Genomic DNA, 17,631 nt, shown 5'->3' with positions numbered 1-17,631 from the left:
TCAAGTGGGGGGCAAAACCTCATTCCCCCAAGGTTCACTTAGAGTGGATGCCAGAGGATCAACGGGCACCTTCCTTAAACCCCCCAGGTTGAGGCAAAATAAATAGTGTAGATGGAGGAATTACAGTACATTGGGCTTTATCCACAGCCGCTTGGGTAATGTCAATTTTACACGGGTAATCCTAGGATTACCCAGCTATCTGACTTTACCCGTTACATATATATATATACAGTATATATGAAGAGGCGGACAGCAGCACATTTTATGGTTAGCAGTCAAGAAAAAGCTAGAACAGGCTTTTGTAGCTTGCCCCATAGAAGTCTACGAGGAGAGGGATTAGCATGACCATGCTATCCAACCTCAAAATGTTAGTACGCCTGAGGCTTTCACTCAAGCGATAGTGTTTTACTTTCAACTTGAAATATGAGTGCAAGAATAGGAGTGCTATTAATATAACTTGAGCTGTGTTAGCGTTCAATAGCGCTAATATTTTTGTGCTCCACTTGTAATCTAGGCCAGAATTTTTGCATTTGATGTGCCATTAAATGGAAATACTATGTTGTGTTGGTTATACTAAAAATACAAGGGAATTACAGTAAAAGGAATAATGTGACTAAAGCGCCAGACATGTTGAAAACAAAAATGACATCCAGAAGCAGTTATATACATTTTAATAGACTTTACATAAGTGTAATATGCCTATGAGGCTGGAAACAGATAGAAATCACATCTGTCTGGATCATCCAGTATTATATTTATTTTCATATTGAGGGAACTTTGCCCTTACTGAGATTTATGGTTATTTGAGGACACACACAAACAAAAGCATTTCTTATCAGAAAACTGCACCCATAACTGCCTATTACACACGTCAAGCACATCTTGCTGATTTGTTTGTGATCTGTTTCCAGTATAAGAGAAACAAGATCGCAGCCCATGATATTCAGTTTTAAAATATGTAAAGAGCAAAACATATCCATAAATCTTGCCCTGACAATTACCCCTGCCTCAACACCTATAGCTGCGTGTTTATCTCCTGCAAAGGTAAAATCAGCTACAGAGCAGCATTGCACTACTGGGACGTAGCTGAACACATATGGAGAGCCAATGGCATTAGTATATATAAGCGTGTAGCCACCAATCACCAGCTAGTTCCCAGTAAAAGTTTGCTATTTCTGAGCCTATCTAGGTATGCTTTATTGAAATGATAATTGAAATGTCTTGTAAAGGGATAGAAAAGTTCAAAATTGAAATGTGCATAGGTACATTTCAATTTTAAATAGAAGAATTTTTACATTATACGACCATTAGCAAAAATGGTACCGGTAAAAGTTATTACAGTTTTTCATCGGCATACACACATATGCTGTGAGGGCCCGTGCACCACAAATGAACTCTTAGTGCAATACAAATGACCGCCGGCTCCCTGAGCGCGCAAGGTTTTTGAATGCTAATTCATGTGCCATTAAAGCATATGTGTGTATGCCACTGAAAAACAGTAATAGGTTTTACTGGAAGCATTTTTGCTAATGGAAGTATACTGCAAAAAATGCTTATATTTAAAATGAAAATGCATCTATGCCCATTTTAATTATGACCTATCACTTTAAAATTGCATGCTCTATCTGAACCGTGAAAGTTTGTCCCTTTAAGAGAATTCATCATTTACGGAGATCAATGTCGCCCAGTCTCATCTACTGACTCTGTGATGACAACTACATTTTACTTAAAGGGACACTGAACCCAATTTTTTTTCTTTCATGATTCAGATAGAGCATGCAATTTTAAGCAACTTTCTAATTTACTCCTATTACCAAAGTTTCTTCTTTCTATTGCTATCTTTATATGAAAAAGAAGGCATCTAAGCTTTTTTCTTGGTTCAGAACTCTGGACAGCAGTTTTTGATTGGTGGATGAATTTATCCACCAATCAGCAAGGACAACCTAGGTTGTTCACCAAAAATGGGCCGGCATCTAAACTTACATTCTGGCATTTCAAATAAAGATACCAAGAGAATAAAGAACATTTGATAATAGGAGTAAATTAGAAATGTCATGCTCTATCTGAATCACAAAAGAAAAAATGTGGGTACAGTGTCCCTTTAACATTAAAGGGACAAGTTTGCTATGACAAATTAGAACAATAGAATGAACGTTTTTTTAGGTTATCGGTTTTAACCTCCAGGAAACATTCTAATTAACCAATGCACAATAAAATAATTATTTATACAATACCCGTCAAACAAATGTGTTCTTGTGGAGTTTATAGCTCTGTCGACGGTTGCAATTGCTTCAATGATTGAAGTTGCAACAAATGGGTCTCCAGTGCGGCTGACTTCAGGAACTAGAAAAGGGGTGAGAAAATAGTAATAAGATGATTTCTCACAAAGAGAAACATTACCACAAAGCAACTAAAATAAATGTGTGAGGGAACAATTAGTATTTAAAAAGTAATTGTAACAGAAAACGTACGTGTTCTAATTCGTTACAGCACGTCATTTTTTAACTACTTGTCCTGGAGATCTCTGTCTTTAACCCCCACATTGGTTATATACACATAAATAAAGCAGAGTCACATTTAAATACCAATCACCAGCTGTGTTCAGCAGAGCTTTACCTATGTATTTAACACATTTGTGGGGAACATCAATGTCAGAATACTGTAATTTCTTCCTGTATTGAACAGGGTTTACTTTCAGGATCCTCTTCTTTAAAGGGAGAACTTAAAGGGACATTGAACCCAATTTTTTTCTTTTGTGATTCAGATAGAGCATGCAATTTTAAGCAACTTTCTAATTTACTCCTATTAACTATTTTTTTTCGTTCTCTTGCTATATTTATTTGAAAAATTTAAGGCATCTAAGCTAAGGAGCCAGCCAATTTTTGGTTTAGTATACTGGACAGCATTTGTTTATTGGTGGGTGAATTTATCCACCAATCAGCAAGAACAACCCAGGTTGTTCACAAAAATGGGCCGGCATCTAAACTTACATTCTTACTTTTCAAATAAAGATACCAAGAGTATGGAGAAAATTTGATAATAGGAGTAAATTAGAAAGTTGCTTAAAATTGCATGCTGTGTCTGAATCACGAAAGAAAAAAATTGGGTTCAATGTCCCTTTAACACAGTTTTGCAAAATTGAAGAGCCTCAATAGTTTCAATGTTTGAAATCCTATCATTTAAAAAAAACACAATTTACAGTGTGAAAAATGTTTGATGCCAACTATTGCAAAAGTGAAAGGTTGCAGCCACTTTATACGGTGAGATATTAATCTCATCAATATTTATCTCATTAATATCCCGCTGTGATAATCTTCTATAGAGAAAAACCTTGCCAAATTAAAAACACATTTTACGATAAACAAAGTCTTTAAAAATGTATAAAAAGCAATTACAGTTTAAAGGGATATGAAACACAAAATTTTTCTTTCATGATTCAGATAGAAAATACCATTTTAAACAACTTTCTAATTTACTTCTATTATCTAATTTGTTTAATTCTCTTGGTATCATTTGTTGATGGAGCAGCAATGCACTAATGATTTCTAACTGAACACATGGGGGAGCCAATCACAATCAATATATATATGCAGCCACCAACCTAGGTTCTCGGCTGCTCCTGAGCTTGCCTAGATAAACCTTTCAGCAAAGGATAACAAGAGAAGGAAACAAATTAAATAATAGAAGTAAATTGGAAAGTTGTTTGAAATTATATTCTCTATCTGAATCATGAAAGAAAAATGTTGGGTTTCATTTCCCTTTAATAAGAGAGGAATTGTGGTGAATCGGAGGGTGATTCACCAATTCAATTAAAGGCAACAAGCAGCAAATGACCACCCAGCCGGTAAATTACTGACATGGCCGGTATTTTTAACGTCCAGGTAAAAATGTTAAATAATGATTTAATATAGGAATAAATATGCTATGATGGTGAAACGTCTCCTTAGTGTGCTTGCATCTAATTATACCAATTGTTATTAAACCAAAGATCGTTTAAAATCAGTTCTAGTAGCTTTAGTTTATGCTGTATAATTATTAATGCAAATGTATGCTAACGAGCATGGCCAGTATTTTTTTTTCTTCCAGAAATGGTGGTAACCCTAGTGACGAATCAATAATTAAAGGTGATCTTTAAAATATTCATAGTGTCCATAAACAATAAATCACTGTACAACAAAAGATCTGCATATAAAATACATGCTTTAAAGGGACAGTAAAGTCAAAATGATACTTCATGATTCGGATAGAGCATGCAATGTTAAACACATTTCAAATTTGCTTCATTCTTTTGGTCATTTTTATTAAAGAATAAAACTAGGTAGGCTCATAAGAGCTCAGGAGTGTGCACATGTCTTTAGTAATCTATTGCAGCAGTGTTTTGCAATATTGTATAACAAAGCTACAAATAATGTTGCAAAACACTGCAGCCATAGATTACTAAAGACACATGCACACTCCTGACCTCGTATGTGCCTACCTAGATTTACTCTTCAATAAAAGATACCAAGAGAATGAAGCACATTTTATAGAAGAAAATTGTAAAGTTTTTTTACAATTGCATGCTCTATCTGAAATAGGAAAGTTTAATTTTGACTTTACTGTCCCATTAAAAGCACTTGAAACTATAATTATGATAGCAAAATGTGTACTGTTATTGCAGTTCAGGGAAACACTCCATGAATGGCCCCCTGATTGTATTTATCTAATCCCTATAGCTTTAGCCATTAAGGAACAGAAATAAATAAGATTCTGCACTGATCAGTACAGAACCAAATTGTATAGAAGTTAGAAAGGTCACTAAAGGCTGTTACATTCCAGTCCGCCTCATGGCAGCAGAAAAAAAAAGTACATTGCAAAGTTGTATTTGTACTACATATAACTGAACATGTTATGTGTAATTAAAGTCTAAGTTTAATTTTAATTTAACAAAGATGAATCAGTGACATATGGTGCTGATGTTTAATAAACATTAGGCAGAACAGTCATCAAGCATACATATACTCAGACATATTTTCTGCTTCACCGCAGCATGATGTAACTTTATAATAACTATCCTGACTCATTGGGAGAGTTGATTCAATATATCTAATAGAAGAAAACAAACTGGAAATTTTGCTATGAGACGTATTTTCCATAAGTTAGTTTATTAAATAAATTGCCCCTTTAATTCAACTCATCCTCATCCACAGGGATAAAACATAAATAACTAAAAATCATGCACCAGTAAAGCATCCCCTATACAATTCCGGGTCAACTACATTACACATAGCTTTTAAGTTATTATATATAACTCAGTTCTTTTATGCCCCAATGATCTAAAGTTCTCCACTCATACGAGATGATGTCAAAAATGTTAGTTTGGCAGAGCCCTCAAATTTTTTTAAAAACTCAAATTTGACATGTTTATATACTATTCAGGGTTATGTATGTGAACGAGAGGCCCCTACAATGCAATATAAGTTCTAAAAAAATCTCAAAGAGTTTGTGCGATTTCTGTCCATGCTAGCGAGCTTTTGTCCTCAGGCTTTTAGAAACACTCGTATCACAAAGAACTAGGGTTGAGAGTGAAATTATCCCAAACTGTCTACGATGGACTAGATTTCAAGTGCATAGCAATTGAGAACACAGAATGCATTGGCCTCACTCAAAGAATAAGTAAAAAACTGGTATCACAAGACAATTGTTAAAAATTTTAACTAAAGCATCTTAAAACACACCCGAAACTTTTTCAGCTCATGCCAAAATACCACTTTAAATTTAGTGATTGTTAAGACCTTAAGTAAATGTTTATCACTTGCTAGTTTACAGATCAAAAATATATGAAAATTCTGTGGAAAAAGGATTTAAATTTAGACAATACATATGAAACAAATTTTTATTTATGAAAAAAGGCAGAATTAAAGAGATATGGCATATGACAAGGGGCGGAATTGGAAAGGACTCAAATGTATATGTGTGTATATATATATATATATATATCTATCTATATATATAGATTTTTTATATGTTGTGAGTGTGTGCACTCTCACCATCCGTCAACAGCTGCCAGGGTGCTATAGAGTGTTGCAATAATGGGGATAATTAAGTTACATTCGTGCCCACACAGCCTTATTCGACCTTGTCACACCAGCTGTTGTCTGGATTTTCAGTTATAGTTGTTGCTGACCCTGAACTTTGCATTTTAATTCACTTTTGAACACCTTTAATGCACTTAGACTAATACACGTTAACACACACTAATACACATTATTGATTGACAGTTTTTTTATCCTATCAAATGAATTGACCTTTGGTCCTTAACCTATCAGGAGACTGGTTTCTCCTGATCACACACGCAGATCACAATGATTGGGTAGCCCACAGGGGGGAGGGTTTTGTTCACCTTTAAATGTTTGATATTTTGTATTGTTCTTTGTCAGAGGAAGGGACTGTTTTTGTCCCGAAACGTCACTAATAAAATTGCTATCACACAGATGACCGCAGTCCAGTGAGTGCTTAACCTTTTTAAAATTATATATATATATATATATATATATATATATATATATATATATATATATATATATATATATATATATATATATATATATATATATATATATATATATATAGCATAGAACTAAACAACTCAACTACTTGAGCAGATTGTTTGTGTCCTAACAGGGCAACCAGATGTGGAATCCTTGCTCAGTAGGAATATGGCTGCACCTCACTGAAGAGGACCATTGAAGGCTGAAACGATCATCTGGTGTTGCGTGTTCCTTGCTCACAATGAAAATGCCTCGTATTTTGGCGCTGGACTGACCTTAAAGGGACAGTCTAGTCCAAAATAAACTTTCATGATTCAGATAGAGAATGTAATTTTAAATAATTTTCCAATTTACTTTTATCACCAATTTTGCTTTGTTCTCTTGGTATTCTTAGTTGAAAGCTAAACTTAGTGGGTACATATGCTAATTTCTAAGCCCTTGAAGGCAGCCTCTTCTCTCAGGGCATTTTGACAATTTTTCACCACTATAGGGTGTTAGTTCTTGTGTGTCATATAGATAACACAGTGCTCACGCACGTGGAGTTCAGGTGAGCCAGCTCTGATTGGCTAAAATGGATGTCTGTCAAAAGAACTGAAATAAGGGAGCTGTCAGAAGATGCATAGATACAAGGTAATCACAGAGGTAAAAAGTGTATTTATATAACTGTGCTGATTGTGCAAAACTAGGGAATGGGTAATAAAAGGTTTATCTATCGTTTTAAACAATAAAAATTCTGGTGTAGACTGTCCCTTTAATAGGTGGGATCATTCTGATATACTACAGGAAAGTTTTACTCTGTGAAAAGCATTACTGGACTAAAAAGAAGCTGCACCCATAGAACAAGCTAACAAGTTATTAAGATGGTTGTTCGTTCCTGAGAGTGCTCTTCTCTCTGTCTGTATTATGTCCCGGAACAGTTTAGTGCTCTTAATCCAACATGAATTATACTGCACGCTCCCTTTGAAGTTTATTATGTAAGGGATATAACACTCCTAGCCTATCCTATTTCAGCAAGAACTAGACTTGAAATAAGAGTACAAAAATGGAAGTGGAATGAATTGCACAGGCGCAATGCTAACGCACAATGGCGCTAACCTTTTTGGGCTCCAACTTAAAATGTAGGCCTGTATCTTTGGGAATAAACTCTTAGTACTGAAAGTTTTTTTTTTCTTTTATTTCTGATGTGCCTTATGCAATGTAAACTATAATTTTATTTCATATATTTTTCCATTGTTATCTTACTGTATTACACAAGTAGGTAAAACAGCAAATCAATGTTTCAACTAAATTTCGAAATAAAACTTGAAAATGTGTATCACAGTCTTTAACAAACAACCTGAAAATGTGTATCACAGTCTTTAACAAACAATTTCTGTTAAGAGACACTTAAAAGCATAGTAAGTTATTAATCTGAAAGGGAGAAATAATTGTATTCAACATTACAAATAATTGTCACCTAAACAAGCATTCATTAGATCACTGGTTTCAACGGCTTATTGTCTATTTCTGTGCTTTTGTTCAGTTCTGAGTTTATTTTCTAGTTAAAGACATTATAAATAATTTCAAGTATTGAGACTATTACCTTACCCAAAACACTTAGCACCATGCTGGCTGCAGAGTAGCCTATAGAATTCCGAGCAATGCATTCATATCGTCCTTGGTCTGCTGGCCCAACATCATGAATAGCTAAAAATCCTTGTGGACTGATGTGAAACTTTCCACTTTCAGTCACTTGAATTCCATCCTGTAGAAATAACAGTCATTAGTAAGTTATTACTTCACTAAGTACAGAATAAAATTTCACTAATAAGGCCTTACTTCTAGGCTCATGGAGAGCAAGAGAGAAACATCTATTCTAGAGCTACAAAAGGACCATCTGTATCTTAATTGTGGCACATCAGAAATTCCTAGCATCCCAAAACGATATTACAGATCCGATATCATAACTAACATGGAAGATTTAGTGAATGTTCTTGCCATACTGAGTAAAGAAACATTGTTTAATATTATTACTTTTTTTAATGAATTAACAGACTCATCAGTGCTATATGGTGGTGTGTGGGGGTTACAGAGAAAGGACAGGCAAAGGAATTCAGGGACAGAAGGTATAGAAGACCTTGTTTTCTAGAGAACTTACAATCTAAGTTGTAGTTGGAGGCAAAAAGTGGCTTGTGGTGACTGCTGACTGCCAATACAAAATGATAAGTTACTGCTTTGTTCATCTTGGACTTAAGATGAACGTATGAGGGAAGGTGGAAGGCTTGCCTTAAGACGAAGAAGTAGATATGCTCAAGGATTTAAACCTTTAAATACTGGGGAGAAAGTCTGACACACTAAGGAAGAGAGTTCCACAAGGCAGGAGCACCCAGAGAGCAATCAATGGTGGTGAGAAGTGGCAATTAGAGGGACTGAGCATACAAAGATGGTGAGATATAATTGTATTCAATGGTTGAAGAGTTCTTTCTCAGTAAAGGGTTAAAAAAATAAATCTGATCCTGGAGGGTAGTGGAAGTATTTATAAACAAATGAAGTTGAATCAAGTGGATGAAGGGGAAAGCTAATTACAAGAGTTCTGCATTAGTATAGACATGACACAAATTGGGAGTTTTTTCTCTCACTGTAGAAGTGCCCTGAAAAGTACAAAATATTTATCATAATGCAAATTAGAATGCAGCTTGTAATAATGTGTTTCATTATTAAAAGCTGTATTCCAATTTGCACTGCTGCATTAAGGTTCTCATTGTACATGATTGTAGACTAAACTACTGACTACTGAGATGCCTAAAGTTGAAGATTTAGCTCTTTCTACCCAAGAAGTAAAGTTTGTCCTTCTAGAGTGTAACCTTAATCTTTGAGGTTGCAGACAGTTATTCTTGGTAACCCTTAGTGATACTGATCATAACAGCTGATGGAAGCCTGCAAAGTTATGGGATAATTCTTATTCCTGCCCTTTTTTTTTGGACGATGATATGCTGTCTATAATTGCAAGACTGTTGCACAAAAGCTGTAGTAATGTCTTTGATGCAGGACCAATAGTTCATTATTCCTGAATATATGATGATCTGCAACTCTACAAGCTATGAAAGAACCCTTGAGTGGAAACTGCTCTCCATCTTATGTTGCTGGAATTCCAACTTCCATAAAAGTAGTGACCTTCCTCCAGCCTAAAGATGAAGCCTGTCTTCATCCAAATTTTTCCAAATTATTTGTTCCACTTTATTAGGAAAATATGATATGATGTGACTAAAAAACTATGGTATTGTATGACCTCTGATTCCCAACCTTGAAAAATGTTATATGCTAAGCAAGTTCTCAGAATAGCTTTGGATTTTCTATGTTCTACTGCAGAAGTGACATAAGAAGAGACAGCAAAGTGAATAGATAAATACTGTATTTGACATACATATATGGATATATGTGTAAAATAATTTGTATCTATGTTTGAAAAACAGGATATTCCTAAGAAAAGCCTCCACAGTGAATATGTCCTTGCTGATTGGTGGATAAATCCATCCACCAATAAAAAAAGTGCTGTCCAGAGTACTGAAACCAAAAAAAAGCTTAGATGCCTTCTTTTTCAAATAATGATAGCAAGAGAATGAAGAAAAATTGATAATAGGAGTAAATTAGAAAGTTGCTTAAAATTGCATGCTCTTTCTGAATTACAAAAGAAAAAATGTGGGTACAGTGTCCCTTTAAGTTTCTCACCTGCAATGTACACTTCCATATTACAGTGTACATGAATTACCATGTATGGTGTCATTATCAACATCTGGAAATGTAAACCTGTTTTCACTGTACAAATAATAATCAGGGCTGGCAGATTCTGGAACCTGTACAGTTTAGGCACCAGCTTTAACAATAAAGTAGATAGAACCATTGTCTATCAACTGATCATCAGGTAAGAAACAACATTTTTTGAAGGGTAGTCAAAAGATTCTTTATAAAGCTTTTTAAAGGTAACCATTTTTCTATTCATCAACCTAGAATAAGGCCTCAGCTATACAATTAATTTAGTTCTACTACAAACGAATAAAAGCAAGTTTAACATATTCTACTAAACTGTGCAGTCATTGAAAGCTATTCAAGGTATTCTAAATTGTTCTGGCTTAAAGAAAAACTGCTGCAGTATTATGCATTAGACAAAATGCATATATGGATTTGCCCTTTACTTGGCAGTATTTCAGTGTAAGCATTGTCAGCCACAGTAAACATTCTCTGATTATTCTGTTTTACCATAGACATGTACTACCAGTCTACACTATAATCTTAGCACAGTATTGATAGTGCTTAATTTGTAATTATTTTAGAAAAAAAACAAACACAAAAAATTCAAAAAAGTCTATAGGGATTTTTCAACATAAATAATTTGCTAAGTTTTTCTAAAGGATTGTGATTGACATCACAGAAAGAATATGTAATGCAACATTTACAAATTAGAGCATGCTATTTTTGCCTTAGAATGTCCTGTTAAGTAGACTATCACTTAGGGTTACTAAGAGAACATCACAGGGTAAATTAATTCAGCCTTGAAGTGAACAGCTTTTTGAGAAAATACTTTGAGCCAATTTTCTCAAAATCCACTTCAAACTATTATGTGTAGTGTCATTAAAAAGACTCAGTAAATGTCTTAGAATTGCTTCGCTGTTTAAAAACATCTGTAAGCACTTCTATATTATCAATAAGCATGTCTGCTGCTTTGATAAATAGTCTCAATGTATAAGAAGATTTCATTATCTGAAGTGGCAAAATCACACAAACTGAACTGGTAATACACTCAAGAACACACTTCAGCCCCATTATTGTAAGTAGTTCACCAAATGCAGTTTTCCAAAATGTGTATCAAAAAAGAAGCCAAACTGCTACAAAAAACTTGTACACAAACTAACATACTGGCCAATATAACAATCATATCTGTATCATTACAGCCACTGCTGGCACATACTGACATTGCCATTAATATTGCCAGATCAAAATAATGGTGCTAAAAATATATTTCCAAACCACCATATTGGCAGCTCACCATAATAAACTCCCCTTGTGGTCTACTGGGTCTAAAGTCACACAAACACCTTCCTTTTAATCCATAATATAAAATTCTAACATCAGCCACAGGCCAGGCATTTATTTAGTACAATAGATTCCAATTTAAAACCTGGTGTCTATGGGTGAGTTAGGTTGGTAATCCATTGAGAATGGTGGATAATAATTAGTGTAATGATTTAATCATGGAATGGTGGTCTTGTAGAGGGAAGCTTCTCATTGTGGAGCTATATGTAGGAGCAAACCTTAAATTGATACAATTTAGCGATGGCTGTTCTGGGCGTTACTTGCTATGGATAGAATTAGTGTGGTAGTAGTTAATTGCATTTAAGGGAGTCACAGAAAGTAGGTGCTAAATATCAACTAGATTACAAGTTTTGCGCTATAGAGCGTGCGAAACAAATGCAACAAAAGTTGCGTTATTTCACCCTCCATAGCGCTAACATTACAAGTTTTTGAAAAGTCGCTTTGTGCGTGCGATATGGTTGTGATGAGCTCCATACTGCACAAAATCCAAGGGATGCTTTGACGTGCTCGTGCACGCTTTCCCCATAGACATCAATGGGGAGAGAGTGTTAGAAAAAAAGCTAACACCTGAAGTGTGGAATTGCGATCGCCGTAACGCAACCCTATTGATGTCTATGGGGGAAAAAAAGTTACGTTTAAACCTAACACCCTAACATAACCTCTACATCTTAACACCCCTATCTGCCTCTCCCGACATCGCCGCCACCTAAATAAAGTTATTAAGCCCTATTCCGCCGCACCCCGACATTGCCACCACTATAATAAAGATATTAACCCCTATTCCGCCGGTCCCCGATATTGCCGCCACTGAATAAAGTTATTAACCCATAAACCTCTGGCCTCCCACATCACCACCACTAAATAAACCTATTAACCCCTAAACCGCCAGCCCCCAACATCACAAAAAACTAAATTAGACTATTAAACCCTAAATCTAACAACCCCCTAATTTTAAATTAAAATACCCATATCTTAAAATAAATAAAAACTTACCTGTGAAATTAAAAAACCTAAGTTCAAACTATATATTAAACTAACATTACTATTATACTAAAATTAAAATAACTACAAAGTAAATAAACTAAATTACACATTAAAAAAAAAAACTAACACTACTAAAAAAAATTAAATCTACAATTACAAAAAATAAAAAACACTAAATTACAAAAAATAGCAAACACTAAATTAAGAAAAATAAAAAAAAAACAATTAAACAAAGACCCCACCAACAGTAAACCCACCACCCAACCAACCCCCAAAATAAAAAAACTAACTCTAACAGAAACCTAAGCTACCTATTGCATTGAAAAGGGCATTTAGCTCTTTTGCATTGCCCTGAAAAGGGCATTTAGCTCTTTTAAGAAAAACCCTGATCTATAAAAAAACACAACCCCAAAAAAGTTTAAAAAAACCTAACACTAACCCCCGATGATCCACTTACAGTTTTTGAAGTCCGGACATCCAGGCAGCGAGAGGTCATCATTCATCCAGGTGGCGTCTTCTATCTTCATCTAGGTGGCATCTTCTATCTTCATCCCGTCGGCGCGGAGCAGATCCATCCTTCCGACATCCGGCGTGGAGCGCCCTCTTCATACGGTCGCCGCCGTACACTAAATCTTCAATGCAAGGGAGCCGTTTCAAAATGGCGTCCCTTGCATTCCTGTTGGCTGATTTGATTTTTGAAATTCAAATCAGCCAATAGGATGAGAGCTACTGAAATCCTATTGGCTGTTCAAAATCAGACAATAGTATGAGAGCTACTGAAATTCAATTGGCTATTCAAATCAGCCAATAGAATTTAAGTAGCTCTCATCCTATTGGCTGATTTGAACAGCCAATAGGATTTCAGTAGCTCTCATCCTATTGGCTGATTTGAATTTAAAAAATCTAATTAGCCAATAGGAATGCAAGGGACGTCATTTTTAAACGGCTCCCTTGCCTTGAAGATTCAGTGTACGGCGGCGACCATATGAAGAGGATGCTCCACGCCGGATGTCTTGAAGGATGGATCCTCTATACGCCGCCGGGATGAAGATGGAAGATGCCACCTGGATGAAGATAGAAGATTCTGCCTGGATAGATGAAGACCTCATCGTCTGGATGAAGACTTCTCGCCACCTGGATGTCCAGACTTCAAAAACTGTCGCCGCCGTACACTAAATCTTCAATGCAAGGGAGCCGTTTCAAAATGGCGTCCCTTGCATTCCTGTTGGCTGATTTGATTTTTGAAATTCAAATCAGCCAATAGGATGAGAGCTACTGAAATCCTATTGGCTGTTCAAATCAGACAATAGTATGAGAGCTACTGAAATTCAATTGGCTATTCAAATCAGCCAATAGAATTTAAGTAGCTCTCATCCTATTGGCTGATTTGAACAGCCAATAGGATTTCAGTAGCTCTCATCCTATTGGCTGATTTGAATTTAAAAAATCCAATTAGCCAATAGGAATGCAAGGGACGTCATTTTTAAACGGCTCCCTTGCCTTGAAGATTCAGTGTACGGCGGCGACCATATGAAGAGGATGCTCCACGCCGGATGTCTTGAAGGATGGATCCTCTATACGCCGCCGGGATGAAGATGGAAGATGCCGCCTGGATGAAGATAGAAGATTCTGCCTGGATAGATGAAGACCTCATCGTCTGGATGAAGACTTCTCGCCACCTGGATGTCCAGACTTCAAAAACTGTAAGTGGATCATTGGGGGTTAGAATTAGGTTTTTTTAAACTTTTTTGGGTGTTTTTTTTTTTTTTAATTAGGGTTTGGGCTATCTTAAAAGAGTTAAATGCCCTTTTCAGGGCAATGTAAAAGAGCTGAATGCCCATGGGTAGCTTAGGTTTTTGTTAGAGTAAGTTTTTTTATTTTGGGGGGTTGGTTGGGTGCTGAGTTTTACTGTTGGGGGGTCTTTGTATTTTTTTACAGGGAAAAGGGCTGATTTCTTTATGGCAATGCGCTACAAAAGGCCCTTTTAAGGGCTATTTGTAGTTTATTGTAGGCTAGTTTTTTTTTATTTTGGGGTGCTTTTTTATTTGTATAGGGCTATTAGATTAGGTATAATTCTTTTTATTTTGGATAATTTTGTGTTTGTTATTTTTGGTAATTTAGTGTTTTAAATTTTTTGTAATTTAGTATTTTTTATTTTTTGTAAATGTAGATTTTTTATTTTTTTAGTAGTGTTAGGTTTTTTTAATGTGTAATTTAATTTATTTAATTTGTAGTTATTTTAATTTTAGTGTAATAGTAATGTTAGTTTAATATATAGTTTAAGCTTAAAGTACTTTTAATAAGGTTTAATTGTAGATTTAAATAATTTGAGTAGGGTTAGGTTTCTTTAATATGTAATTTAGTTTATTTAATTGGTATTTTAATTTAATTGTAGTATAATAGTTAGGGTAGGTTAATTAATAGTTTAAAATAGTTTATTTTAATTCTACAGGTAAGTTTTAATTTATATTAAGATAGGGATGTTGTCATTTTAATTTAAAGTTAGGGGGTTGTTAGGTTTAGGGGTTAATAGCTTAATTTAGTTTTTGGCGATGTGGGGGGGCTGACGGTTTAGGGGTTAATAGGTTTAGTTAGTGGTAGTGATGTGAGAGGCCAGAAGTTTAGGGGTTAATATGTTTATTTAGTGGCAGCAGTGTCGGGGAGCGGGGGGATAGGGGTTAATAACTTTATTTAGGTTGCAGCGAAGTCGGGGAGCTGCGGGATAGGGGTTAATAACTTTAATTAGGTTGCTGCGATGTTGGGGAGCGGAGGGATAGGGGTTAAAAACTTTATTTAAGTTGCAGCAATGTCGGGGAGCGGCGGGATAGGGGTTAAACGTTTTAGTTTAGTGGCGGCGTTTAGTGACAGGGTATGAATAAAGTTGGGAAAAAGCTGAATAGACGCGAGATCGATGACTGCTAGTTAACAATCCGATGCACATCGCCCCGTACTTGGTGCGCGTCTTTTTGCCGGCTTTTTTCATAAATAAGGAGAGTGTATTGAGATCCGCGGCCGCAATGTTAGGCGATGTCAGGCTAGCGTATTGATGCCGGCGAAAGCAACATAGTTGACAGCTTGATACATATCCCCCTATGTATTCAATGGGAGTGTGATACAAAATGCTTTCATATTTCAGAAACAAAAATGACATAGTCAGGAAAGAGCCAGGTATAACCAAGACTATTGGTTGAACAAATTGAAATTAATATGCAAAATGTATTTCAAGGCTATTAACAGGTTGCCTGTAACCAATCCCTGTGAACTGTTAAGGGGCATGAGATGTCTTAAACTTAAAGGGACAGTCTAGTCAAAATTAAACTTTTATTATTCAGATAGGACTTGTAATTTTAATCAACTTTCCAATGTACTTTTATCATCAAATTTTGCTTTGTTCTCTTGGTATTCTTATTTGAAACAAAACCTAGGTAGGCTCATATGCCATTTTTTAAGCCCTTGAGGGCTTTTTTAAATTCCTTTTCACAACAAGAGACTGATAAGTTCATGTGGGTCATATAGATAACACTATGTTAATGCACAGGGAGTTATTTAAGAGTTAGCACAAAACAGTACTAAATGCAAGTCAATAGATAATAAACAGTCACAGTCATGTGATCAAGGGGCTGGAAGAAGGTTCTTAAATACAAGGTAATCACAGAGGTAAAAGGTATATTAATATAACAGTGTTGGTTATGCAAAACTGGAGAATGGGTAATAATCTTTTAAAACAATAAAAAATATATTGTAGACTGTCCCTTTAAAGGACACTAAACACTTAAATTGACATAATAATGTATTCACAGCAGAGATTATCCTGAGCTTAATATGCAGATTTGTTTAAAATCATATTAGTTGTTTATTAATTTCTAAAAAGTAATGGGCACTCATGTTGTAACAGTTATACCTAGGTTATAAAGCATATTCTCCTTATCTAATTTCCCATGTTAAAGGGCAGAAAATGAAAAGTAACAGCCTAAGAAGGTTTAGTGTCCCTTTAAGCATTATTAGGAAAATAAAATGTATGCTTACCTGATAAATTATTTTCTTTCGGAATGATGATAGGCCATAGGGTCCATAACATGTGGGATATATTTCCCACCACTAGGTGGAGGCCAAGAACACACACAAGAGCTTAAATTCCCTCCCACCTCCCATCTCTCCTAAGTTTAACACATAACGGAGCAGAGAATAGGAAACAGAAAGGTAGAAAAGACAAAAGCAGGGTCTATAGAGGTGCAAATTAAAACTGTCACCCAAAAAATAGAAAAGGGAGGGCCTATGGACTATCATCATTCCAAAAGAAAATAATTTATCAAGTAAGCATAAATTCTGTTTTCTTTCATATAATGATGATAGTCCATAGTGTCCATAACATGTGGGATTAATACCCAAGCAGATAGTCCATGGTATGGAATGTGTGGGACATTGTTCTGGCAGTTCAATTTATCAGACACTTTCCTGCCAAAAGCTGCTAGTGAAGAAGCAAAAACATCACATTGGTAAAATTTTGAAAAAGTATGCATAGAAGATCATGTTGCAGCTTTGCATATCTGGTCCAAAGATGCATCATTTTTGAAAACACAGAAAGTTGCAACTGATCTTGTAGAATGAGCTGTGATATGCTTAGGAGGCAACTTTCCAGCCACCAAGTAAGCCTTGTGAATGACCTGTTTTTGCTAAGAGGCCAAAGCTATAGTTTACTCAGAAACTCTGCTAGCTGAGGAGATTTCTAAAAAGAAAAGCAGTTTCCAAAATAAAAGTTTGATATCCATGGAATGCACCCTATCAAATGGAGGATCTTGCATAACAGAAATAACTAAATTCAAATTCCAGGGGGGAGAAATAGGTCTCACAACTGGCCTAATTCTAAATAGTGCCTGGACAACAGTAGTAACATCAGGCAGCATAGCTTACTTTCTATGAAAGAGATCAAATAAAGCAGAACTTTGAGTTTGTAGGGAGCTAGCAGATAACCCCTTGTTAAGGCCATCTTGTAAAAACTTTAGAATTCTAGGAATCCTAAAGGAATACCAAGAAAATCCTATTGAAG

At 35.4% G+C, this 17,631-nt stretch overlaps 1 protein-coding gene across 2 annotated transcripts in view; it reads right to left on the bottom strand.

Annotated features, from left to right (window-relative positions):
- PXDN (peroxidasin) overlaps positions 1-17,631 on the bottom strand; it is a 315,380-nt gene that overhangs the window by 53,818 nt on the left and 243,931 nt on the right. For both annotated transcript variants that reach the window (XM_053709731.1, XM_053709732.1), the window contains 2 exons: positions 8,118-8,274; positions 2,235-2,343 (listed from right to left, as the gene is read on the bottom strand). In XM_053709731.1, coding sequence (XP_053565706.1) covers positions 2,235-2,343; positions 8,118-8,274 — 266 coding nt within the window. The remainder of the gene's footprint in view (positions 1-2,234; positions 2,344-8,117; positions 8,275-17,631) is intronic.

Source organism: Bombina bombina, chromosome 4 (genome assembly GCF_027579735.1).
Source record: "Bombina bombina isolate aBomBom1 chromosome 4, aBomBom1.pri, whole genome shotgun sequence".
Classification (NCBI taxonomy): Eukaryota; Metazoa; Chordata; class Amphibia; order Anura; family Bombinatoridae; genus Bombina; species Bombina bombina.
The sequence above is the reverse complement of the archived record's forward strand: the minus strand, read 5'-3'. Positions and strand labels throughout refer to the sequence as shown.